Raw genomic sequence first — 27,996 nt, 5'->3', positions numbered from 1 at the left:
TGAGGCATTTCTGGTTTATTCAAAAATTGCAAAAAATATAACACCAGAACTTGTGAAAAGTGAATAAAACCCTTTGTTAAATGTGTGGAGTATACAGCCTGCAGTGCAATTTATAAAATAGAACACAGCTTGGATGTGTGCTTCATCCCTCTGTAAGAATGGATTCCTCTCCTCAGGTCTTTGGGGTCTGGGTGGGATGTGATAGGAACACATTCAAGTGCCCTTTTCTTCTGTACTTTGTGCAAAACAATTCTGTAGACCCCTGTTACTGAGCTGCGTGTGTCTCTTCCCTGGTTATTTTGAATGTGCTCTTCTGTGATTCCCAGATCTTCCAGAATATTTTTCACTTCGATTTCTTCCTCTTTGAGTGTAGTGATGTCTGATAAATACTTTGGATCCAGTTTAAATGGCTGTAAAGGTCTGGGGTACTGTATTCCTTGCATCCATTCACTGTTCATAATAAGTTTGACAGAATATCGTTCGGTTGGTACTGGCTGAAGGACTCCTTTTATCAGTTTCTGGCAAGTTTCTGAGAGGCAGGGAGGCAAACTGTATGTCCCTTCAAGAATGCACTTTTTCAGTTTGGCCACTGTATCTGCCCGAAATGGCATGATACCGGTCGTCATAAAGTATAACAGGATTCCCAGTGCCCAGATGTCTACATAAATGCCAACATAGTTTTCATCTCTGAAGAGTTCAGGGGCAGCATAAGGAGGAGAGCCACAGAAAGTATTTAAAGTTTCATCTCTTCGGCTTATTGTGCTGAATCCAAAGTCCCCCACCTTAACACAAGTGTTACTAGTGTAGAAGACGTTTTCTGCCTTCAAGTCCCGGTGAATGATATTATTCTCATGCTGTAGAACAAGAGGAAAAATTGGTATTATCTTGTTCATAGGAAAGTTCTCCAGTGACTAGCTCTTATCATCGATTAACTGCCACACAGGAAAAAGGGAGTTATCTTGGACAAAGTCAGAAATAGGTATTGCAATGAAAATTAAAAGTATTTAAACAAACTTAATTCTCTACGATACAAACCCAATACAGTAGGTGGAGAAGAGGGGGAGAAAGAATGCTGTTTTTTTTAAGAATAGCAGCTATTTTCATGAAGCAGATTTGTGATAGCATCGTGGTGAATCCTACAAGACTAGATATCTTCATGTGCAAAATCTGTTTTTTCAGGGTTTAGAACACTTGCGTTTGCAGTTACTACATTTCTGTAATGATTTAAGTAACAAAAATAATTTCTTTTTAACTAATTCCATTTTTGTATATACTGTAAGCTTGTGGACTTAAGAAGTGAAAGCATTTAGTTCACCAAGTGAACATAATCACAGCTAAATTAAGAAAGTTGCTTCAATTCTGTTGTGTGATCTAATGTCCTATGAAGATCTTGTGATGGCAGGAGAAAAGGACCACAGACTTGTGGTGCATTGTGTTGTTGCAGGATGCCAAGTTCAATGGTGTCTTCTAGTTTTAGAAATCTAAAATACGGTGTAACTTGTACTTTTTTTCTTTGGAAATGGCAGTAGTAGCCAAGAACTGAAACTGAATTTGCTCTGCTTAGTGGCAATATACGGGTCTTGATTAGGTAAGGGTTTAGCTTCATCTTTGAAATAACTAGGAGGCATGGATGTGTTTGAGCACTCTCTGCCCTACCCTTTGAAGTGACAAGGTGCAGTATCTGGAGGCAATAAGGAAACCCTTCGGCATCCTAAGATTTTTAAACTGTTGTCGATAACAGGCAGGGATCTTCTGTCCTCGTTGTGGACTGGCAGCAGTGAGATGGGATTTAAGTAGCCTGGATCTGATGGCAAAAGTAAAATGTTTTGCAGAAGTCTGTGTGTACAAGTGAAGAGGTTGATCAGTTTGGTAGTCTGATTTAATGCTAAGAAATAGATGTGATCTTGAAATGTAAAGTAAGTTCCAGTAGCTGCAGAGTGCCTGTCCTATGGAAAAGGTGTTGAAGCTAATCCATCAGTTGCAGGACATATGATCATTTTGTCAAAATATATAAAAAACGCACACTGTTTATATATGCCATGCGCAGTTTGTAATGCCATTTCTACAGGTTTGACCTGGGAACAGCACCCTTGCTTTTGACTTCGCCTGAGGCTATTATGTGGCAGGAGAATATGAGCCACCCGAGGGCACCCTGAGCCACCTTTAGCAAATACTACTTCTCAAGCTTGCAGAATGGTCTTCCCATGTTTTTATGCTGTTGTCTGAAGTAGCTGTAGTTACTATGCAATGTTCAGAGAAGATGATGCTGAAATAGTTAATTACTCCTTTTCTGCCTTTATGAGATGCTTTGGGCTATGCACAAATAACATCATCCTAAATCCAGATACTGAAGACTAGGCAAGGGGAAATGACTTGCTGGGTGTTAATTTCACAGATTTGCACCAAAGCAAGGACCAGGAATTAACTGTCTTAAGTGCCAGTCTCCCATGTTCATTAATAAGTGAGCTGGATGTTTGCAACACCTAACAAGTCTCTTCTTTGGAACACTTTCTTCTAGCGGAAGAGTGACTGATCCTGTTTTGAAAGAGCTGGAGGGAAGAAATTAAGCTTTGTTAGCTGGTGCCTACAACAACTTAAAGCAGCCAGGAGAATGCTGTTGCTGAATGGGTGGTTCCACCCACCAGGTGCTTCCAGTTCAGTCTCCTCCCAAAAGCTGTCAACAGAGAGGCAGTAACTCGAGGTGGATGTGAAGGCTCTCTCAGATACCTTTAAGACAGCTCTTCTCTAGCTGTTTTGCTCCTCAGAAATGTGGGCCTGAATTCTTGGTAACAGTAAACTTTCTAGTTGAAAACCAAAAGATACATCTACAACATCTGCTAGAATAGTGAGGGGCGATGTGCCTGTGAAAGAAGAGCAACTTACCATGTGCTTCACAGCAGACACAATCTGGGAGAAGATTATTTTACACTCTGCTTCTAGCAGCTTCCCTTCTGTACTGATTTTAGTGAAAAGCTCCCCACCTCCTGCATACTCCATCACCAAGTGCAGTTTTGAGAGTGTTTCCACCACTTCATATAGTCTGATGATATTTGGGTGGTGCAGTTTTTCCATGTTGGATATCTCACGAGATAGCAAACGTTGAGTCTTCCGGTCCAGCTTTGTCTTGTCCAAAATCTTAATTGCAACTTTCTCTGAAAAGAGAAACACTTTTCCATGTTGTCAGTGCAATAGGTACAAATGGTAATACTATTTACTTATAACAATGCTTGGTCATAGAAGTGCAATAAAATTTCACCTCTGATCAGTATGAGCTAAGATGCGAGGCCTATTAAACTCTGCAATCTTTCACACACGCCCATGTCCCTTTCCATCTACGGCAGCCTACTCACTGCTGAGGTAGCTAAATGCTGGTAGAGTATTGCAAGAGCTAATCAAATCATCTGCTGTCTTAGTGTGCTCCGCTGCTGTCAGGCTAATAATGTGTCTGATGGCCACAGCTGCAGGGTCTGCTTTCACTGTCTAAAGCTGGTAAAGGAACACTGCACTTTTTCTTTCTCTCTCTGTTAGCTTAGTGCTCTTCAGATGAGCTAGGCCCGAGCCTGGTACGTGCAGACTAATGGAGGTGTCAAATTTAAGTGCTTTGTTTCAGAGCAGACAGACAAACTTAGGGGTAATTTAGGGGCTCTGGCTATAACCCTGCAAGTTTATAATGGAGAGGTGCTTTTAAGTTGGTGTGACATACAGAGCTCTTCCCTAACTTCTTATTCCATACCCTGACAAATTCTCAGTGACTAAAGTCAGTGTTGTAGAGGTTTGTCTTCCTCAGGATAGCTGTGCCAGTTTTTCCAACATGTTCATGTGTGAGTAGTTCTCGGTACTGTACAGAATACAGGAAAAGTACATTTTTATGTCTGCCACAGTGCACCATGAATCCACATCACACACAGATTTTATTCTGAGGAAGGGAAAAAACAGTGAAGTAGAATAAGTTGCAGGGATTCTGTAAGACAGCAAATCTAGCTGTCTTGCACTGTCCTGGTAACGTAAAGCTGCTGTTAAGTTCTACATGTTTCTGGAGCATATCTACAGTGAACCCAAGGGCCACAAAACACAGATACACATCTGCAGCTGCACCACATCTCCAGGGTAGCTCAGAGCAGTATGAATAGGTCAATCACAATTGCCCTTATGTTTCTGTATTAATTGGTAGGTTATGGCTTTTGTCTTCACTCTGTTGAATACAGCTGCTATTTGAAGGATTAGTCTGGTTAAAATAGGTTTACAGTGGCTTTGTATAACTTGTCAGGACAGCAGAATTAAATTGGATCATGGCAATAAAAGCAACTGTTTATTCCTGGGAAGATGGTATTTTCCCCAAGAATATCTTAGTCAAACATTCAGAGATTTCTTAACAATTTACTACTTTCATGAAATCTTTCAGAAAAAAACCTCACCTTGTTTTCTAGTACATGGGAGTAAATTAAAAGCGTCAGTATTGTTTACTTGTTGCTTTAAGGGAAGAGTGAGAAGGCTATTACATTTGTACATGTGTTTTGATATAAAAGCATTCAAAATATTTTTACTTAATATTATAAGGTTATTTAACTCTAGTATTTCAACATATCTAAAGGAAGTGTTAAGGATACATATGCATATATCCGTACAGATCAAAAAAACTCCATGTTTGGTATGTTTACCTTTCTTAGTAACATACGTGCATAAGTTGATCTCCCTGCTAAAGTGCAGCAGATACTCCAAGCAAATGTGATTCTTGTGAAAGGTGCTGAATTATCCTTTGATGTGCCTATTTTCAGAAGGAGCCCATGCTGAGTAGAGGGCAGTCTTCCCCACGCTGCTTCCCTCTGACCTGTTCCATGCTTTCTAGCGAGCCCCTTAGGAAAGCAGGTACCTACTGCTGCGTGGTGCTGATGGTGGCGTGGTGAATTGGGAGGAAATGCAGCTATTGAATGGTAACAGCACAGACACCGATCCTGGAAAAGATCTGCTGACCTAGGGATGAAAGACTAAAACCCTTGTCACATTGGTAGCGTACTGATCACCTAAACCAAGAGGAGAGAGCATCAACTCACAGTCGGTAACATTTGCACAACTAAATGCTTAGATACTACAGGGATAACAATTCTTACAATCTTAACTATGTAATTGCATTGTTACATCTTGATTCATAAAAGTTGGGAGCATTTGGGCTTTAAAAAAGAATCTTCTAGGTTAAATTCTTTCCCTTTCCTTTTGCTAGAATTTATGATTCCTCTGGGTCAGTTTTCCTGCAAAGTTTTAAAAGGCAAGGGGAAAAAAAAAAAGTTTAGAATTGAAGGCCCTGCTCGTGTTCACACACCACCATAAATAAGGACTGAGTTCCTTTAAATCTACATCATTACAGTTGCATATGCATGATATGCAAAGAAAACCAGCCCACCTACAGTATAAAAAACCTCACACCCTCCTTTTCTTTTTTAAACTTGTTCCCTCTGCTTCCAAAAAATGCTTGGTTTACAAATCCTGTATTACCCTTGCATGGCAGCAGTGCTGAAGGGAAGGACATTTTTAGTTGGCAGCTTATTTACCAAAATATTAAGACAGAGTAGCAAGAGGTTTTGATTGACTATACACAGTGTATGTTGAGGTTTGAAAAAAACTAGCTGAAATCTTAATAAGAGAAGTTAGGAAAAGGTTGAGAAATAATTTCAGGAAGAAGTGTATACTATGATGGTAAAAGGAAACAAAATACAAACAGAACCAAGGTAAAATTGCTTCAAAAAAAGCAAAGTAGGTGCCTGGACATTGCTGCCTTTGCAATTGATGTTTGACATTAGACTGGCTTTTTACTAGCTGTAAATTTTGGATGCTCTTAATTGGATCTATTCAGCTGTGTTCTCACACTACATTTGTCAGCTGGAAGGTATGTAAAATAAAGGTTACACAGATCTTAGGAACCTAACAGTCCTTAGCAAGCAACTCCACAGGCCTCTGGAGAAAATCTCTGCCAAAATTCAGGTTGATAAAGTGGGCAATGCTCCGGGATAACCCAATACGTATCATAGCATCAAAGATCTTCCTGCATCCTCTAAGCAACCAAGACAGACCCTGTGAGATAAACAAGGTTCTTCATCCAGTATGATCCTGCAGTTTTTTCCTCTCTCCCTCTAGAAAACTTTTTTCACGTACCCTGCTGCAACAGATCACAAGGGCTACAGAACAGCACACACATGTAATTGTTACAAAAACTCATCTTAGTAAAGAACAAATGCAACATGGAAGGAGAAAGACCATACTTAGAGCTTAACACTATGAGAATAACTGAAGAGCTGAACAGCCCCCAAACACATACACTTCCCCCTACCACAGGGACCCAAACAGCATTAATAATGAAGCCTTTGTATTTATGTAATCAGCAAAAAAGAAAGACTTGTACTCATTAGCACTGTGCAGGAACACCACTTCATTACCAACACAACGATGTGCATCTACTGGAAAAAAACAAATCCTTTTTGTGGGTGGTCGTGGTGTGTATGCACGCATGCATGTGCGTGTGTGTGTGCACATGTGTGCGTGTTCCTGTTCTCCTATCCACATAGTGTATTTTATGAGGACAGGTAAGCTCACAGGCAGAGATGAATCAGAAGAAATTTATCCTTCATCAAGACAGTTGCAAACTTAGTATCGAGAAATGAACTTCCTGCCCAGTGAACATTTTAACCAAAAAAGCTACTAACAAACCAAAGAAGAATAGTTTGAGAGATTTCTGTTGAAAAAGAACCTTTTCAAGATAAAAATGTATGGTTCTTGTACCTAGTTTGTCCAAGCTTACTGTATTCACTGAAGTTCAAATTTTTCAATCAGCTCTATTCAAATGCTAAAGCAATGTGTCTCTGAAGTAAGTTAAACAGGTAAAAAGTTAATCCAGATCAAATTTATAACCTAGTTTCCTTAGCATTCCCCCTGTTCCCAGTACAGGAGCAGCATTTCCTCCAACAGTAAGCACAAGACAGTTTTGTCTGGAAGAAAAAAATCACAGAATAGAAGAGGAAATAACTTGTGGGCCAAGAACAGAGATGCTTTTCAGAAACAAGCAAAACCAAAAAATCTACACCCAGTTAAAGCAACCCTTAGACATAAGCAAGCTTAAATTTGGAAAAAATAAATACCATCAGTTCCCCACTTTGATTCCCAGTGCACAAACTGCTGCACATGAGGGATAAATGTGAGCTTTCACACCTCTGCAGTCTGAGCTAAAAGAAGTGGTTAGAGAAAACCACAGGTAATAACGGCATGAAGGCTTTGGTGTGTGCCTCATTCTCTCACCTGTAAGATGATGGAGGGAAGGAGAGTCAATCAAATTGGAAAGGAGACTATGAGATAAAAACAAGATAGTAGTGTACAAAGATGTGGAGAAAACTAGTCATCCCTGAAGGACAACAAGAACAGTTTCTCTTACTGTCAGTCAGAAGTGGAAGAAGAAACAAGACAGATGAAGTTCTTAGTTATACCTATAACTGAAGGTTTGCTGCAGTTGCCTAGCCTTTCTAGTTCTTCCTAGAAGCAGCATATAGAGTACTTTTCTGTACTTGAAAAATGAAAAACAATTGACAATTCACACAAACCCCAGGTTGGCTGTACCAGAGCTTGTTTCCATGCATCTTCTCAGTGCACACCTATAGCCCTGTCCCAGCATTTTACAGTAATGAACCACCTGCAAATGAATCAGTAAAGCAGGCATAAAATTTCTCACCAAAATTACTGTGACCAAATAAAAGCTTTGTCCATACTAGTAAAACTTGCGATGAAACAGAGGAAGCCTTGCCAACCCTGTCTGTGGTCAGGTGCATGCCTAGCCAGGCTGCCCTGGGGGTTCACTACCTATAGCCCTGCAGTCCATGAGCTGAGCAGGGAAGAGGGCAGATGGACAGGATGAGTAGTAAGAGGGGAGGCACAACACCGTGCTTCAAAGGGTGGAGTGTTTGTGCCATGGGATGAGGCGTGTTAATTCCATGAAGTGCAGAGATGAACTTTTCTTGTAATAGCTGGCATCTAGAGAAAATGTTTTCGGTTTCTTTAAAGCCTAATCCAAACCTTAGCATTTATCTGTGACCCTGTCTATAGATTCACTCAACAAAAAGATGACACAAACAAACTGTATCTGTATTTAAGGACAGCATGTTTCTTCTCAAAGAGGGCCATTTGTATACCTACAGAACTAGGGTACTCAACATGCAGGTGACCCACACAGCAGTGCCTACCTTTGATTAGGGAATGAATTCCAAGCTTCACTTGTGAGAAATTCCCACTTCCTATTTCTCCTCTGACTCGGTAAAAGCCAATTCTCTTTCCCAGGGTTAATTCTTTCACCACTTTTTCATTCTGGGACATATCCTGCATTAGTTTCTCAAATGGGGTCAGCCTGTGCTGCCTGTTCTCTTCATCTCCTTCACAGCACTCCGGGTGCCCATCGTCTTTTCTGCTGTCCTCACGATGCCACTTGGAACAACGGTGTTTTCCAAGACTTCCTCCATTCACATATTCTGTTGTCATAGTCTACAGGGTAGTCACTTCCCCATTTAACAAGATGTCCCAATAAGGAGTTTAAATGAAATAATTCTGTATGAATACGCAGTCCTGTAGATAATGGACACTGTGACAAACCTAGCCAAAACAGCTTACTGAAAGTCCAAAGATTAGTTTGGAAATTACTTCAAAAACAAATCTAGCATATCTACATATTGCAGGTTTGTTCAAAATCGGACCTAAAACTGGAAGCTGTTTACATCCATCTCTCACTAACAGATTTAGTATGTCAAGATCTTCATCTACAAGGTAGAAGAGGCTTAGCCATTAGAACTGTAAACATTGTGCAAAGAAAGCGGTGAGTTGCTCACAGTCTATGCAGTACATTTGACACACGCAAAACATTTGACACGAATTTTCAGGTTTTATCTTGCTGCTTTGAAAACTAACTGGGTAGATAAAGGTCAAACAAATAGCTGATTAACTACTCTGAATAAATCCAGATGCTTCCAGTTCATTTTGAATAGCTGACCTTAAGAGCGTAGCTCTCCTTGATTCTGGTACCAGTCTGAGAGCTGAACGTAGGGTTTGCCTTTGATTTGTTCTTCAGCCTGTGAGCTTGTCACCATGCCTTGGAAATGTCACTGTGCCTTGAACCCTTGCTGTAAAAAGTTTGTTGCTCCTCTTTTTCCTCCTCATGACAGGTTTAGCAAAGCAACTGATCCTGGACGATGACAGGAAAAGCATAATCTGTGCACCAGGCAAAAGAAACACTGCACCTCAGTGTCCCTGCAGTCACATGGCAGGACAATACAGGATTAAGTAACTGCAATGTCACGTTAACCCTCCTTTATTTAGATGAGCTTTCTTTAACGCCTTGAGCCTTCTCAAAATTTTGCCAGACGCATGGTGTTCCTAAGCAGACAGATGAAGAAAGTCATTAAAACCTTTACATAACAGCTATACGCTTCTTTAAATGACGGCACACCACATACCGTTTCGTCAATTTAACTCTATTTGTTTGGCAGCATAGACGAAGAAGTCCTTATTCTAAACACACAAGCAATCACTTACCTTTAAAGTGGTACACCAATTTTTTCTTCTTTACCTTTTTTCTTTAACCTTGAAAAATAGGAGTTGATCAGCAACTTCTAATCATGCAGCCGCATGCCTGAGTGTGGTGAGCTGGGCACAAAAGCTCTGAGGTAGTGCAGGCGGTGGCAATGCTCACCTCCCCTGCTCTCAGCCTGCAGCACCACCCGACTGACGAACGCGGGAGACACCACCCTGCCGTTGTGTAGATTCACCAGACTGAGGGGGAGAGAATTAGACCAGTTAACTCAATGCCTGAAGCTTAGGGAAGGCAGAGAGTCACCTAAGGTGCTGCACTAGAAGAGGGCATGTGACGCTGCCAGGTGAAGTTGCCCTCTAAACCCCATTCTCCTGCATGAGCAAGAGAAGGAGAGGCCAAAGGCACCCCATAAGGGCAAAGAAAAGGCAGCTGGTGACGATTTCATTAAATGGGAATTGGAGTGGCACAGAAGCGCTTGGCTGCTTCTACAGAGAGGCCGAAGTGACAGACCCAGCCTCCGTGAAGCTGCTCCTTGCCCTGAGATGCATGTGAGTGATTTTGCAAGTCGCTTCACCTCGCTGTGCTGCGGCCACGTACAGGAGGGACCGTCACTTCTCCCTGTCAGTTCTCCGAGCCAGAGATGCTTCTTACTGTGCATGCTGCAAACTCACAGCTGACACAGTTTATAACTGGAGCAGAGGGAGAATGAACTCGTCCCATGACACCTTTGAACTCTTGTTACTCTTTTTGTTTTACTCCTGTTTGAAGAAAAAGGCTGTTTTCATGGTTCACAGAAAAAGTGTAAAATAATAATAAATAATCATATGTTATTCTCTGGTTCTAAATAGAATCAAACCCCTGACAAATACTGTATGTGTGCAACAACTATTGGCCAAATCCTGAAATTTTTTTAGTAGAGGAGAGACTGAGTGGCAACTGAACAAGTCTTCAGTATTCTCCCATCAAACCAGCCTTACTTAGCATCAAACATTCCCTCTAACTTTATTATTTGATACCAAGGAAGAAAAAAATCTATGTGGAAGGATGCCCCATCCCCAAGCAAACCAAAACCCACCTAAACCCAAACCTCGCATTCTCTGTTCTCCTTCTGCATTTGGGGAAAGGATGATTTCTTGCAGGATTGCCTGAATTCTGGCCCACAGTTGTTCTCTGTTTCAACCTGTCATCTAAGAAAAACTACTGACCCTTTTTTTAACCATAGCTTTGAAAATTCAGTTATTGCAAGAAAATACCAACAAACTATTATATTCCTATGTTTAGAAGACCTATCTTTTATAAAAGATGAGAGCCCAGCGGAACAGTCCACAAGACCTGTACCACAGACCAAACATGACACAAAAGATCTGCTGTGCAGCCACATACCATGTTCACTGATGCAGGGAAAGTACTAACTCCACTTTTGTACTTTTGCTCAAGTAATATTGGTTGAGTGTGTGGCTGTTGTGGCCAAAGGAAATCAATGTTCAAGGTTTGCTCTGTGCACATTTTTTGGATTTGAGTAAGAAGCGCTCTCAGTGTTATTTCTGTGGATGCCAGAAAACAGAGTGACTATATAAAATACACAGCCCAGAGCTTTTTATGAGTTGTTAAAAAAAAAAAAAAAAAAAAAAATTCAAAATACACAGGGTAGCACAGTTACAGGCTGAACACAGACTTGTATGTTCCCAACTCAAGTAGGAGGAAATATAAACAGTGCTCAGCATTGACTGTGGACAGCCTCCAGAAGTAACTTGAGCTCCCTGCCCAGGCCCACATGCCACCCGTTTCAGTGCATCCCAGAATTACTACTGTTAGTTAGCATAGCATTCAGTTTGCCAATTATTGTTTGATGAGAAACAGACATGATCAACATTATTCCTAGCCTTATAAGTGTCCTTGCCTAAGACATGACATTGTTTTTCCACACACAGAATATTAACAAATGCAGTAGCCCTGGCCAAGGCAATATAAAACAACACTGTACACACACTTATAACCATGCAAGTACAACCACACGGGCATTGTACCAGCTGGAAATAAGAGGTTTTTAGGACAGTGAAAAGGGGGCCAGGCCCTGTACAACAGACTACACATAAGCTGTATTTACTTTTTCAGTTAAATGAAGCCTATTTGTTTAATACAAGATATATGCCACAATATTGTAAGACAATGACTGTAACATGCATTGTAGTGAGTTACAGTGCTCACTCCTTCCATCACCTCATTTTAGCACATTTTAGGTTGCAACAAGGCACAATGGTACCAACATGTAAGTGACCACATATGGGTCACACTGCAACAGCAGATCTTCTGATGGTCTGACACAGCAGCTAAAGGGCAGTCACCTTCACCTCTTCCATGAACCTCCCAGTGCTGCCATACAACAATGTAAGGACATGGGGTAACTCCAGTCACTTGTGACAAGCTGTGCCAGCACATCAACTAGAGTCAAGTCAAAGCACTGTGCTGTCCTCTATGCACATCTCAGGCCACAGATGCAAGACTACCCCCAAGACAACAAAGTGAAGGAGAAGGCTAATGAAAAAATACTCTTAAAGATCATGGACTCTATTATTTTTCCTGCTGCACATTACTTGGTAAACAGAACACCAACACCTTCAACAGATTCCTCACTTGCAAAACCTCACTTGATGGCCAAGGCACCAAGAGGGGAAGTGGGAGGAGGTAACAAATTATACTGACTCCTTCACTACAACAAAAGGCCTAGTCTACATGCTGATGCCAAACCAAGAAAATAAGAAACCCTGGTGTAAAAAGGAAAAAAAAACAACCAAAAAACTACCACCCTGGAACATGCTAACTCTAGCCCACAGCTTATTCTACAATTGTAACTAAGAGGAGAAGACAATGGACTTTGCAACCTGTTTAGAAGTTTAATAAGCCTGGGCCCTGCATACTGAAGCAGAATACATGTGGATGCTTGATGAAATGTCCCCCACAACCTCATCAGAAGGACTGAAATCCTCATCTTTTGGGTTGATCCCACATCCATTCTGGGATGGACCCCTGAAGACAAATGTGGATGTTTCTCTAATGGAACCTGAGCTCTCGCTCAAGGATCTTATCTGACCAGCCGCCTCTCAGAACTGCTGACCGGAGACCGGTGGGAGCATGTAGAGCACCACCTAGCACAGGCCACTGTGGCAGATTATAGATCCAAGCAAGCTCCCACGTTCATTTCATCCAACTTTCTTCTCTCCAAGAACAGAGAGAAGAAATAGAGGAAAAACCCACAGGTGTGCCCTAATCTGTGATCCCTCCCTAGAAGATCTCCCTGTGATCTCTAATAGGCAGTCACTGGCTGTGTCCAGGGAGCACTACAGGTTGGCTCACAGAGAGCCACCAGGCTGAGCCGGCATACGCACACTCCTCTGCCAGGCAATACCTGAGCCAGCGTCCGCATGACAGCAGCAGCTCAGAGCAGTCCTGCAGGGCTAGTGACAGCTGGTTCATGTGACACGGGTATCAGGGTGTAGCACAGACTCACCTTTCCATCTCAAGTGTTATCTGCCGGTGGACTGGAATAAACTCTTGGACTAGAGCATCAAGGAAGACAGGCTGCACAGACCCTCAGCATTGAGATGCAACCCCCCCAGTCCCAGCTGAGCTGACACCAAAACAGGTTGGGTACAGCCCAGCTAGTGGAGTCTAACATCAAATCCACAGTCTGCAGATTGTATAGGGTATATTGAGAAGAAAATAAATGCACAACAATCAACATAACCCAAACTACACTAATACATTATGACCTGTGAAGTAGAAACTAAAATATGGGGAAAAAAATCCCTTTCATCCTTTTGCAGCATTGCATGATAAAAACAGCTAGAGAGAGGATTAATGAGTCTTTGAATTACACAGAAACTTGCATTAAAAGCAAAGACAAAAAAAGAATTAATTAATAGAAGCCATTGTTTTCCCAGGTCTTTGAAATACATGGGAGAGATTAATTTGAAGTCTGACTGTATTTTGAAATAAAATTTACCCTCTCAAAACTTCAACCTGGCCAGTCTTCTTTATTTCCTTCTGAGGCATAATGCAAATTGGTCAATTTGCCACAGAACTGTTATTCCAAGGTAAAACAAGCTTCCATGAAACAGAGATCCAACAAAGTCTTTATTAGCCTTTCAAATGACAGGACAAAATTTGCATCTAATTTAATTACTTCACTAAAAATGAATTTGACTTATAGGCTTTCAGTGAAAAGAAAATAAATTCTCTCAAAAAAGCAAGTGATAGTACAAGAAGTAAGAAGTAGGCAATACTTTGAGTCCCACTGAAATCACTGAGGAAATTAGTCTTTGCTCATTTTAAGAAAATGACTGTATATTTAGGCAGATGTGCATTGCTAAGCAGATGGCCTGCAATAAAATCACCCTGCCATTATTTGCAGGAAAGAGAAACCTGAAATGTGTTTCCACACAAAAGAAAACAGAAAATGTTCTGGTTTCTATTGTCTATCACAGTTTTCTTTCACTATTCCCATTACTTCTTAGATGGGCCCTAGCAAACACAAGTAACTCTGGTTACTTCTTACAAGGCAATTGACTTTAGCTGCATCAATATTTATGCACTTTTCAAAAGTACTGAGTAGTAAAAGGTTAAGTATTCATAAGGCAAATTTTAAATGGATCTGGGCAGAAGATAAGCAGTTGCTATTATTTTCCATGGATGTGTTTGGAAAGTTATAAATCCTGCACTGCACTTTGAAATGTACTTTATACTGCCTGGCATTTCCATTTTTTCAGAGTAATGTCTGTGACACTCGAGATTTATCCTGAATTGGCATTAATGAGCCACTTTACAGTAATTATATTACTGAGCCTGACTAAAAGAAGGCGTACATGTAGACATACAATAACCATGCAAAAGCGGCAGGAGGCATGCAGAAACAGAGCAATGCCATAAAGACTGTCTGGTTGGTTTTACAAATGCTGAAGAACTATCCCCCAAAAGTGTCATTGCAAGTGTTCTGTCCTTGCCAATTTAAATGTCCCAAACTGACTGCAGTACTGAGGACTTTTAGAACATTTAGAGGAAAAAAATCTAGATAGAAAGACATGTATTTGTACTTTTCATCTAATAGACAATTAGATTGGAAATCTCTAGAACCCATCAGAAAATAACACTGAAATGGAAAACAGTCCCAGCTGTATTTCTCTAACAATATATGAGCATGCCACCTTCTCAGACCGACGTGGTCCTCTCACTGTGCAGACCACCTGCTCCTCACAGCGGCTCCTGCCTCTGAACCTATATTTGGATACCATGTACTGAGAAACCTCTGCACCAGGCAGTGCCCTGCTACCGGATCTGTCATCCGTATGTCCTCCTTGACCTTTGCAGGCACAGAGCCATGCAGGGGAATAAGCATAAGCTTACCAGAATCGCTGAAGCTTCAACTAACCTCTGGAAACTGCTTAATGCATAGTAAGTCTTCAAGACTTGGCAAGAAGCTTAGCAGGAAGCGATCTGATTTTATTTGACATCCTACAGATCATAAGTTATTAATCTCTGCATATCAAAGAAATGTTGCCCATTAAAGACTTCCCTTCCACTGGAGTGAGAACAGAAGTGAAATTAGGACAGGTATTTTTGAAACGGATCCAGAGAAACAGTATAATGGCAGCAAGCAACATTCAAGACAGGCTACTGTGAAATAGAACTGTTCTCTCAGCTACAGCTGCTGCGGCACACATTAAGGATCCTAAGTGAGGGATATTAACACAAACAAGATGGAGCACAACTCTAGATTTTACTCTTGTTTCACAACCTTGTCTTCAGTATTGCAACTAAATGCTTTTATATGCATCCTACTAAAATAAGCTTTTTTTTTTGCTTTTTTTTTTTTCTCTTAAACTTGTCTGGTTTTGGAGCTCTGAAAAGTTCATAATATTGTCTCTCAAACCAAATATCCAAATACAGTGGTGTATGCCAAGGAGTCTGTACCTCAACGTGTTTAGGCACCTGCCTTGTCCTGCTGCAAGGATCAGCAGGGAAGCCAAGGTTTGAGGGCAAGGAAGGCTGTCAGTGTTTGAGGACAGGCATAGACAAATACTTGTCTAGCTGGGAAAGTGCGGAAGAGGAACACTTCAGAGATCCGAGCAATACACAGCTTGCTCCTGATCCACTGAAAGTCTGGGTCACGCTAAAAAGTGGCTACATTCCAAATCCCTAAAACCATCCTGCTTTTCATATCACATTTGAACAGCAAAAGCTGTCCTGACTTGAATATTAATGTTAGTAAATTTGGCTAGTATTTAATTTCATTAGCTGATCTCATGGAGATTTGTCGAGTATCTGCCCTGGAACACAGACTATTATTTTTTTTGTCAAACTGAAGACTTACATAAACTGTGTTCCATTAGAGAGAATAGTGTAAATCTGAGTATTCAGCAGCATTAGGAAAACAGTCACTGTTTTTTCCATTTAATTTTTCTAATTAAATCCACTGGAAAAGGAATTGTTGTTCCAAAGATTTTTGGAAGTTCTAAATATGGATCATGTGGCATTTGAACTGCCATACAAAAGGTCGTAAAATTTACCACACAGAAGACCACAAACCAACTCAAAAGTAAAGACAGATGATACTCATTAACATTTTAACAAAATAACACATTCAGTGTTCAAGTTTCGGGATCAGTTTTTGATGCACTTGCAGAAATGGAAATTAAGAATAAGTCCAACTCTATGGTATTACACAGATACAAATTACGTTCCATGGTTTCAGGAAGCATAGGTTCACTAATGAGGCAAAAAGCCAAGATATACAGAAGTAGAGCATAAACCAATTTTAGAACATCTTTAAACCATAATCTTCCCTGCAAACATGCAGACAGTTACGTGGCGTTTATACTTTCAGAACCACCATTCACATCACATGATCCAAAATCCCAAATTTATGCAAAATTCTATAGGTAAGATACTTCAGTTCCTCACCTTCCCTCAATTTCCTCCTTGAAGAAATCTGCAGGAGAATTTCAGATTAGAATCCAGAAATGCATTTGAGAACTGAGACACGGAGGAGAGTCTATAAACTATTCCTATTAGACTAAATAGCAAACTATTTTTAAATAGGTGACAATATAATGCTTCTAGCATTTCATTCACTGACTAATCTATCCTGGATTTGCATAATGCTCTACCCCTTTCTATCAACACAACTGCTTTGTTATAACCCCTTTCTATCAACAGAACTGCCTCTATGAGCACAAGAAAAGGCAGCTGTCTGAGTGCAGCAGAACTCAGTGAAAGGGAAAAAACTCTCTAGTTTCATTTCACTTTGTGAAGTGGGAAAAAAAACAACAGGAAAATGATCAGTGGAACAAGCTCATAATTACTGTTTAAGAAAATGAAAAGAGAAAGAAAATGTAGAGAGTCAAAATATTAGAAGAGTCTGTACTACTTTAACAGGGATAATTGCTTGAATACAACAGATCTTTTTCCATTTGTCATTATAAGGAAACCAGAAAATCTATCGGGTGGGGTTTTTGTCAAGACACTTAAGAATGTAACTGCTGTTTAAGTGGCATGCACATGAAATTATATGTTCACAGGAAAACATACTGAGGAAAAAAAAGCTGGCTTTAAAACCATAATGATACTTTGTATAATACTAAAGACAACACACATCAGAGTGTCACTTGCAGTTCAAATGACTGCACATCTAAAAATATAAAATTATAAGACCTGCTAAGGTTTCTAGGACAGCTTTTGTGAATAGAGGAAAATGGGAAAAAGAGATACAGAGAACAGCCTGTTCAGATTTTCCAAACTGAGCATGCTAACACCATGAGACCAACAAGATGAAATGAGACGAGAAACGCCCTGAAATCTGAACGAAGTGCAGCTGGCAATCCAGAAGGTCACATTCTCTCAGGGCAAACTCTGTGACTTGGTCAGGTGGTAGACAGGATGGCAGCCTGCGCATGGCCAGAGCCTCTGGCAGTAAAAGGCCAAGTTCCCACATGATAGATGCATCGCCTCTGAGCTCAAAGGCATGATGACAACTCTTTTCTTGTGGAGGACACCCTTCCACCATCCTGATTATTAAAAAAATGCACAACTGTAAACTCAGGACCAAAACCTTTTATTCTTCACAGTAGTTTACAAATAACATTATGATGTCATTTTAGCACTACAGAGCAATAGCAGAAAACAGGTCTGGAAATTAAGACATGCAAAGGGTTGTAGTATTTGCAGTAACAGATAGCAGTATTTACAGCTAAGAGGGGACACTGACCTGTTTGATCTCCTATACCCTAAGTCTAGAAACCATGTTCCATTAAGAGTCTGGAACCTTTTGGGAAGCAGACTCATGATCTGCTCCTGAAGAGGTGTATTGGAAGCAATTCTCCAGCAAGCAGCTCAGAATAGATACAACACCATCTTTAATTTTGCCTGATGACGTAGCACATGTGAACAGTGCCTTGAGCTGGAACTGCCTGCTTTGCTGGCACTAAGCTGTTCAGCCTCTAACATAAAGATTAACAGGTTCTTCTGGCTCCTCCAAAACTTGGTCTCTGACTGAACCTTCATCAACAATATTTGCTTTCCTGTCACTCCACGGCAGCACCATTTCTCAGTGCCACAGCACTAGGTGAGAGAGAAAAAGAAAGAAAATGCATGTCTCTTCCATCCTCTTCATAAAATTAACACTTAAACCCAGCTAATCACACCACTTAATCTGGTAACAACAGGCAGAGCTCAACAGGACTGGAAAGACATTATTCTCATAACTTCTGAATCATTTGGTTGGCATGAATGAACAGTTTCTCACCACTGTTTACTGGAAGAAAGAACTTAATCCACGTTGGTCTCTCATTTTTAAACTAGGGATATCACTAACCACTCAAAAAACAATGATATAGTCATTTACCACAGTGATTATCGCAGTACTCAGCATTAAAACCAGAGAACTGTTACTCTGAAAGCCTGCTCCCATCTCAAAGCCAGCATCAAGCCTACATCCTGCACCCTCTGCACTCTTCATATAGAACTCCAGAATAGGCGTGGTACAGAACTGAACATATACGCCATTTGTGGGCATTGTTAAACCAAAAGCAAAGCAAAAAGACAACCTTTCCTTCCATGCTGTGCTCTCTTCTTGTTCATGAAAAGAAAATAAAATTAGATGTGCACATAAACTAACCTACTGTTCACTCTAGGCAATGTCACAGTTCCTGCTTACTACCCCTGATGATGATACTCCTGATATGCCTTTAAGGTGTTTCTCATATTTTTCCATTATAACAAACAAATGCACAAAATTAATGCTTGTATGTACAGTTTGCTTTCGAGAAGTAAACAGGTTAAGCCAATGGCTTTAGTGAGGTGTTACTATATGCCTAGGACAGAGACAGAGATGACCACAAAGTTTCACAAGCTGTGGGAGCTGAACTTGAAAGATTGCTGGAGGAACCAGACTGCTAGCCTGATGGTTGAGATGCAAATGATGGAGTCTCATTTCTGATGAAAATGGAATCGGTTCACCTTTTCTATTTTATTACCAATGTGGAATTTCTCATCATGTAGAGGAGTCTTGGCAATACATTTGCCAGTTCTGAATTTCTTGTACCACAACACTAAATTTTGAGCTTATTTTGAAAAGTTCTGGAATATTATTGAAGCAGATTCCAAATATTTATACTGGAACTTCTAATATGGCCTGATGAAGTTGAGTTCTCTTCCTTCAGCCCATATGAGAGTTCCAGTCCTAACAAGATTTTCTTCCAGTTACTGTCTCAGAGTAACTTAGATTTTTTTATTTTAGTTTCTGACATACTAATTCAAGGAAGACAGAAAAAATAATGAAAATAGAGGCATTTTTTCATCCTTCCTCGAGTGGTTTCACCAGATGACCTAGTGTTTGCACTCCAAGATTCAGATAAAACATACCTTTTGAGCATCTCCATATCCCTTCTGTACTGAGACACATTTGTCAATCCCTCTATTAGCAGAATGTCTTACACATATGAAAATTATGGTAGCAGATGTAAAACTTGGCTATAAATACAAACAGAATGAGAGTCCAAATCAGCTTTAAAATTCAGGAGGCCTTGGCAGACAGTGCCTTTTCACAGCATTGAAACAATTTACATGAACTATGTTGTATTTACTGTTGGGAGGACTAGCAGAGACCAAAACCAGAAGTGAACTCCCAGTGCTAAAGCTGGCAAATCTAGGGAGTCTTCACAAAGCACTTCCGAAAGATAAAATTTCTGTGGAACTGTATCCTATATCTCAGTATCTACCAGCTGAACCTCAGGTCTCTGGTAGAAGAGGACTCCGATATGAGCAAGGAATTAATTCTCATTTTTGTGCCACAGCAGTCAGAAACCAGTCTCTTCTGTAGCACCATTTTCCGTAGACTAACAGTCACAACATCTAGATCATTGTTGAGTCTGCAAGACTTCAAAGCCCAGACATACTGAATGCATTCCCCAAAACTTGCTTTGACTTTAAACTTTTCTCAACATTTCTTTTCACATTTTCAGATATTTACACTTGGCTCTAAGGTGACCTGAACAGTAACATCAAATCAGAAGAAAGTCTTTCTCATTGCATGGACACATGTCAGAGAAACACATGCTCCTTCAATGGAACCAGTGAAACAAAAGCAGGGTCAGATGCAAGGGTTCTTTCTCAGCTTTTTCCCCCTGTACTACAGCCCTGAATTCAACATTTCCATTTCACATCCTTTGGATCCCAAATTCAACTAAATCTTACAATATGTCTATCACATAGACACATATGTAGGCAGATGGACACCACAGACTCACGTGTGCAATATCCAAGGAAAAGCACTAATCACCAGAGAACTGGGAGCTGCTGGAATGTCTCTTCCAATGTTGGCTGTGACCACCACCCAAGCACCCTCCACTGTTACCACTGGCTTTTCACTCCTGAGATACTGTCAGTGCTTGTTCCTCACTTGCCTGAAGAGAAAAGCATGGTGTGGAGGTCAATGGAAACAGCTTCTCCCATTCACTCCCAAATGTGGTAGAGCCAACAGTTGCAGCACTTTCCAATTAAATACTGCTGTCACTGTGGGCAGCCCAGAGCAACACAGCACATCTAAAATAATTTCATGTACTCATCCAGCCATGCATGCTTTTATTACTAAGAAGTTCTCAGATCAGACTGAACAGAGGAAAAATAAAATTTATGTACCAGACTATCACCCTCTCATGTGAAGAAAAATAAAAAAAAGTTTCTTGGTATCAATCTTATGGAAATAGCTTTATGCAAGATACCCAAATGAAGTAATGTGATGTTTAGCAAGAATTAGGCCTCAGTTACAATGCGTTTGTTCTGACCATTGAGTACAGAAGTTTTGGCAACTCCAATCTATATTCCCATATGTATTCAATATATTTTGCTTGACGACTACATTTTCATGTGAGGTGTAAGGCTAGTTTCTAGGTATCTCTTAACTTCAAGCTTTCGTTTTTCTGCCAAAGATGTCCTCAGGAGGTCATCAAATCCTGGGTCACCAGAGACCCAGAGAAGCAAAGAGAATGATATAATCCGCATCTGGGAAAGCAGCCAAACCCAGCTCTTACTGATGCTCCAGCACTTTGATTCCGAAGGGAAACCCACATCTTTTTTTTTCTAGTTAGCAAGATATCAGCTGTTTCAAGTGGCATCAAGTAACCAAAAGGGGTCAGGGACAGAAAAAAGCACTGGGGATTAAAACAAAACACAAAAAACCCAAGGAAGAATAAACAAGAAGGCTTTGAAATAAAATACTTTAAAAAAATCTTCATTACTGATGCAAGAAGTTGTCAATGCTAATTACAACTGAACTGTTGTCAAGAGAAATTCCCTCCACCAAATGAAGCTGATTACACTTCAAATTAAGATAAAAATCAGTCATTGATATGTTGCAGAAGAGCTGATATTTTGCATTAGCAATACTTCTGAAACTCTTTCCTGATTTTTTAAAAAATCTGATCCTGTTAGAATCTAAGCATTTTTCAAGATGTCATGAATGTCCCCAGCCTCAGGGGAGCCCTCCACCGTGCACTCCCAGCCTCTAGGTGATACCTGCAGGAATGCAGTTCCAGTGATAAACACAAGTCCTTAAGGACAAGAGTACAGCTGCCCTCTCCCCTTGCTGCAGCAGCACAGTAAAGTAAGCCTACACTGAATTTGATTCCTTCCAAGCAGAAGAATACAATAGATACAGCCACAAAGGTCTGCAATGTTTGTGTTTAGTGTAGTGGTGTAGCTGTGCAATGCATCCACATGTAAACAGGAGATGGACTATGAGGCAAGGAGCAAGCTGTTGGTAAATGCCTTACAGCTTTTCCAGGCAGCTCTTCACAAGAGCAGAACACGTGACACTCCAAATGGCTGATCATTCCTGGAAAACTCAAATCCCCATGGCCCCTGTGGCATGCTCTTTGGTAGCTCAAACAGCCTTGTGCACTGCTGAGAGTAAGTAGTAATGCTCAAGAGATTTGCTGCTTGGCTCATCCTAAGGCAGTGCTTTTCAAGAGGGGATATAGTTGTACAGTAGAGACCTAAACAAGAAGCAAGCACAGCAGATGCCATTCACTCTGAAGCTTTAGCTCTTTATCCAGACAACCTGCACACATTATTAGCACCTACAATCTTGCACTTTGTTGTCTTGAGAATGATGGTCTTTAGGAAGGCAACACCAATGAGAAGCTACTAAATTGGAAAATATGAAACAGCAGCTGACATTGTGTTCATAAATCAACATTAAGACCTTCCAGACTACTAGAACTTTTTAAATACTTTTGTTCCCAAAACTACTGTCTAGTAAGAAACATTAGAAATTCACGCCAGAGCTACAGGCAGAGGATTAAAACAATTGTTTGAGAAGTGTTTTCTCCTTCCACTCCATTCTTAGAAAGAAAAACCTAAGGTCCTGTAAATCTAGAAACCAGAATTTAAGAAAAAACATTGCACAATCTCATTGCTTCGCACCCTCCACTTCCCTCTCCAACAGCTGGGGTAGGGGCAATCGCTTACAGTAGCACATGTCTCAGGATATTTCCAAATGTCAATCAGTTATATAGAAGAAAAACATATATGCAAACACAAGTATGTGGAGAATACCAACACTTTGAAAATATAAAAAGTAACTAAATAATCAATAAATACTGTGCTCCAAGAGAAGCACCACTGTAACTGGGTGATAAATAGTTGCCTAAGGAATAGATATTGCTAAATACGTTACAATGAAGCAACCTGTCATTTTAAGTGCAGGCCCCTGGGCTACAACATTTCACAGCCTACCAGCATCCACATGGAAACAATGATGACACTGAAGCAATAACTTTACATTTTTTGACTTATAAAATACCAAAATGATGAAACTGTAGAGCTAAATCCTATCCTGGACTTGCATAGTGGTGCTGGGAGAGCAAACACAGGCCTGGGTGCTGCAGGCAGTGGCCCATGGCCTCACAGTGCCAGGCAGCTACCGGAGTGACAGATCTAAGGGGGCATCCACTGACTGACCCTCACCTCAGAGCATTCCAGGCACCACTCCCAGCCCAAGGGCACAGCTGCAAAACTAAGAGGGGTTTCCACCATATGGTGCAGGAGAGTTAGGAGCCAAATGATGGACAATCTGTTTGTAAAAAAAAAAAAACATACAATTTTGGCATGAAGGTATAAACTATAAGGGCAAAAAATCATGAGCAGGAACATGAAACCTGACATGGTTTCAACGTCTGATAGCAGAAGGTTTTTTGCATTCTACAGATCTAAATCAAGTACTTCATCAAGAATGTTTTCTTATGCTTAACGTCAACAAAATAAAAATTGATAAAAATATTTTACATTTAATAATGAACTAATAAAATTAACATGGGTATGAAATCAGTGACATCTGTATGCTTTGTGGGTGAAGCAAACACTCTGGGCAAACACAGTGGAAAGAGCTGTCTACAGAGGCAGCCTCAGGAGCCTGGAGAGAGCTGCCCGAGCCATCCATACACACTGCAGCGTGACACCCAGGGAAAATCACGGAGGTGGGGAGAGAGAGGACTTTTAGGGTTTATCACCAGGCTGGGCAGCAGCACATAAACTGTTTCCTAATGTTCATTCCTGCTCCTTTTTATTTGTTTCACTGCATTTGGAAAAGCAAGACTTCCGTATTAAATGCTAACAGAAATGAACCATTGGAATTTAAACACTGAACACTCATTTTAAATGTTCCATTTAGTGATGCTGGTAAGCGATCAGCTCTTCTTCAGTGCACTTATGCCATGCTTGGCCAGAGAAGTGGAGCTCTATCTAAGAGCAGAGCTCCAGGCTTAATTCTACAGTGCAATTTTTTTATCTTCTGAATATCAGACCAGACTTGGGCATGACCTGACAGAGATTCTTCAACTTGACTTCTGCAAAACCAAGTTTCTAAAGGAGGGTTCTGTGAAACCTGTAACCAATAAGAAAAAACAGCTTACACAACTCTGTCATGTATAAAAATGAAACCAAAATGAGAAGCACTGGTGAACTCTCCCTCTATAACTATTAGCTCAGTTTCATGCTATACCTCTAGCCCAGAATTAACTCAATTCATGGTGGCCTAACAGGGCAGAGAAGACAACCATCAGTGCAATCACTTCCTGCAGGACTCAAAACAGTTGATTCTTTCCATTGTGCTGTACAGAAAACAGCATTATATATGGGCCTATTGTGGAGGAAAAGGCTGTCAATTTACACAAATGCAGCGTCTCAAAGAAGCCACCTTACACACATGAACTGGGCCTGGTTACCTTGACTTCATGACAGCTTTCATAAACACTGAATTTCACGAGTACATCTCAGCAAACTACAGGAAAAACTATGAATGTAATAACATAGTAATTGCAAAATAATAAAAGAGGGATCTGTTACTAAGGGTCAATTCAAAACAGTAGTAGTTCTCCTGAAATGTTCAGTGCCAGACGAGTTTTCAAGTATGTGTCAGAGAATACTCACATTTTCTAACTTACTTCCAGATTAAATACTTTCTTATTTTGCAACAAAAGCTTTAAAAGTCATGATAGTATCAGCACTCATTGTTGCACAGTGTAATTACCAGGTTATCTTAATGAGGGACTAAAGAGTCCTTAAACTTTTGATGCAATCTCTAAAACATAAATGACACAATAATTTAGACTGAGAACAATGATTTATTATAAACACCTGGCAAATACCGGGCTTGGAATACTGAGCCAAGTCATACACTGCTATTACAGCAACAAATTGCTCCATGATTGAACACTGTGTCTTTCCTAGAAGATTGGAGGTGCATTGGTTGGACTCCAGGCACTGTTTTAAGAGAAGGGAATGGAGAGCATTTAAACCAGCTGTTATCTAGCAGCTCAATATTGATGATCTAATTTGGAAACTGGATTAAATTGAACAGATTAACACACCACTGTACAGCTGCATGGATTTATGGTTGTCATGACAACCAGCAGAAAATGTATCCCACTAATCCTCTCCAAGCAGATCTGTCTCCATGCAGCATTAATGAGATTTACCACCAGCACAGACATACTTACAGTGATTTCATCACAGGTATCTAGACTGGTATTATCTCTAACTCTGCAGCTTAAAATACCAATTCACAACCAGAAAGAAAGAGAGGCTCAGTTTATGAATGAATGCTTGAAGCAATGAAACATCCTTGGATATTATCTGAAATGTATAATTTATTCAAATTAATTTTCCAGGGTGTTGAGTGTGCAAATATGCATTTATTTTATAATAATATTTTAAAATAAAGTGACTATTACCCCATGCTTCCCACATTAGGCAGAGTCCTCTCATATTTCAAGTAAGAGACACAATGATTTTTATTTTGGAGTTATCTTTCTCAATAACTTATTTTCCTTGCAATGAGGATAAGACTCTTTGGTTTTAGTTTAGACAAGGAAGTCAGGAAGCTGGACAGTGGTTTCAGTTCCACTACTGCCAACCTGCAGAATTATTTGCTCTGTGTAACCACAATAAAGTAGAGGGGGAAAAAAAAAAAAAAAAAAAAAGAAATAAAAGCCATTTACCTACTTTACAGGAACAGTCAGAGGCTGAGCTAATTAACATTTGCCAAGTGTCCTAAAAGAGAGCTGTCTATGCATAAAGGACTACTTTTTTTCCAAATACACAGTAGAGCCATGCTGGAGGTTTTCTCAGTGTTAGCCAAGAGTTTCAAAGGTTGAAGTTTATTCCTTGCCTCGCAGTAAAAATCAGGAAGAAAAACAAACACTCCTGACTTCTCAGGCTCTGGAATAATACTGGAGGCCAAGACTGGCCATATAAAATTGTGCGGTGTTTCTACCCGTAAGGAACTAATCGCTTGTCAGGATGGTTCAAATTGATGTGCTCTCATTTGTTATGTTCCCTACCTCAGCGTAACTTCGCTTACAAAAAAAAGAGCAAAAACTCCAGATCCTCTCCGCAAAGAGCACCTTCTGAACATGTATCTAAACAAACATATTCCAGGTGAAGTACTACAGCTGCCACAATGCTGTATCTGCTAGGGTCAGCGCTCTGTATCGCATGGAGTGGGAACCTGCAATAACTCCACTCCAAAGAGTATCTCATTTCCCCAGTGGTGGAGTCCAGAAAATCCTCCCATGAAGTTCAAGCTACAGGACCCAGAGAAAAATCCTCTTTAGCAAAGGGCTAATTGATCAGTCTATGGTAATGTGGCGACAACATGAGCAACTGATTCTTTTCCAGTGCAACTTAACTGCCTTCAAAACAGAGTCACTAGATCAGAATGTATTATAATGAACTATTTATATTTACAATAGTGTAGAGTCTGTGTTAGTTTACAAAACCATTTTGAGTATCTTCATATGACAAAGCTAAGGACCCCACAACTTGACAACATTTTTTTAAATTCCCCAGAAGCTGCAATTTTTAAAGCAGTACTCTCAAATGATCCCAAACAAGTAACTGTAAGAATAGCAAAACCAGCATATTCAGGTATCTTTAGTTCCTAATTCCCAAACAGACCAACTATCTAGGACTAACTAAAATCCTGAGGTCCTCACATCTATTTCTGGGATAAGATACTATTTAGAAAAGAAGTATCAGATGAATTAAATGCACTAGAAGAAGGATGATAATATGTAAGTGGTCAGGAAAAATACACTCAACCACATTATTCACTCATTTACAGCCATGGGATTGCTCAGCCCCTGGAACTGCTTTAGATCTCAGTAAATATTTTAAAATAAATTACCCAGTGCAAAAAAAAAACACCCTATATATGCAATTTAGGACCCTTTTTGATAGAATGATCTTTTTAAATACAGGTTGGGGGTTTTTTTACACACATGCACAAACACCCTTCTCTCCCTGAAAATGAGTACTGGTTTTTAGTTTTCCTCCTGAACTGTGGCAGGGGACAATCTGAATACGTTGTAAAACATGCGCACCCGTGACGTCAACAAACCTATTTGGTGTGAATCAACTGAAATGTCAGTCTACATCCTTAAACAAGAAAATCCCAAACCAACAAGTTTCTTGTGACACCCACTGTTACATGTTTGACAGTAACTGTTCTACCTGCTCTAAAGCTATATGAACAGGTTACACTACATAAAGAATAATATCCCAACCCAGAAAACACTGAACCATGTCCTGGCCCATTCCATGGAATTAGTCATATATTTTGTATGTTAAACACAATAGGGGATCTTAGACTGAAAATATTTTGTCTTAGGCTCCAATTAGCCCCAGCGTTAGAGGAGGGCATCAGATACAACACACGTGTCTCTCAAATAATAGGCATTTAAGTAATTTAAATTAAAACCCACCCGCACTGGCACCGCTGCTCGAACAGCGAGAGCCCCTCCGCCCCTCGACCCCCGCGCCGCAGGTGGGACCCCCGACTCCTGTCCCGCGGCCCGGCACAGGGTAGAGCTGCAACTGGAACGTTTTACACTTTATTTTGTTTAGAGTATTTTGAAGAAAAGTCAGATCGAGAAAAATGTGGGATGTTATGTCAGTAGCTTTACCGAGAAAAAGAATCCCTTTTAGCTAGCATGCTTTCTCTAGGCAGATCGACGCACAAATTAAAACAGCAGCGACAAAGTATTGCTGGAATTATTAAAACTCCTCCAGCAGCATAAGCAGAGGCTGGAGGGGAGGCTCGTCCACCTCGGCGGGAGCCTCCCCGCAGCCCCGCCGGCCCCCGGCCGCGCTCCCCGGCCCAGGCTGCCAGACCCGGCTGCTCTGAGGAGCAGGTACCTGAAAGCCGGCTCCCTCCCGCCGCCTCCAGCCCCGGCTCCGCAGGCCCTCGCCGTCCCTTCCCGCCGCCCAGCGGACCAGCCCCGGATCGCGGGCCTCAGCGCCGCCGCAGCCCCGCGGCCCCTGCCCGCCGCCCGCCATTTGCTCCCGCCAGGCGGCCCGCCATTTGCCCGCCTCCCTCGCCCGCCCCGCGG

The 27,996-nt window shown here is 40.8% G+C and overlaps 1 protein-coding gene across 3 annotated transcripts; it reads right to left on the bottom strand.

Annotated features, from left to right (window-relative positions):
* NIM1K (NIM1 serine/threonine protein kinase) lies at positions 1–27,954 on the bottom strand. 3 transcript variants are annotated; one of them, XM_074813489.1, is made up of 4 exons: positions 27,803–27,954; positions 8,220–9,399; positions 2,884–3,152; positions 1–854 (listed from the first exon to the last, which is right to left on the bottom strand). In XM_074813489.1, the coding sequence occupies exons 2-4, from the start codon at positions 8,509–8,511 to the stop codon at positions 111–113; spliced, it is 1,305 nt and encodes a 434-aa protein (XP_074669590.1). In that variant the 5' UTR covers positions 8,512–9,399; positions 27,803–27,954; the 3' UTR covers positions 1–110. The 3 variants fall into 3 exon arrangements, with proteins under 3 accessions (XP_074669590.1, XP_074669589.1, XP_074669587.1); XM_074813488.1 differs by lacking the exon at positions 27,803–27,954 and adding an exon at positions 9,559–13,567; XM_074813486.1 differs by lacking the exon at positions 27,803–27,954 and having other exon boundaries at positions 8,220–13,567.
* Positions 27,955–27,996: the final 42 nt, after the last annotated feature.

Source organism: Strix aluco, chromosome Z (assembly GCF_031877795.1).
Source record: "Strix aluco isolate bStrAlu1 chromosome Z, bStrAlu1.hap1, whole genome shotgun sequence".
In the NCBI taxonomy this organism is placed as follows: Eukaryota; Metazoa; Chordata; class Aves; order Strigiformes; family Strigidae; genus Strix; species Strix aluco.
This window is presented reverse-complemented; position numbering and strand designations above follow the sequence as displayed.

Bases quoted from the DNA above. Each gene is read 5' to 3' on its own strand.
- NIM1K (XM_074813489.1), bottom strand. From the start codon at position 8,511: ATGACAACAGAATATGTGAATGGAGGAAGTCTTGGAAAACACCGTTGT. The intron at 3,153-8,219 runs GTAGGCACTGCT...TTCTCTTTTCAG, and splicing joins AATTCATTCCCTAATCAAAG to AGAAAGTTGCAATTAAGATT. The intron at 855-2,883 runs GTAAGTTGCTCT...CTTGTTCTACAG, and splicing joins TGTCTGCTGTGAAGCACATG to CATGAGAATAATATCATTCA.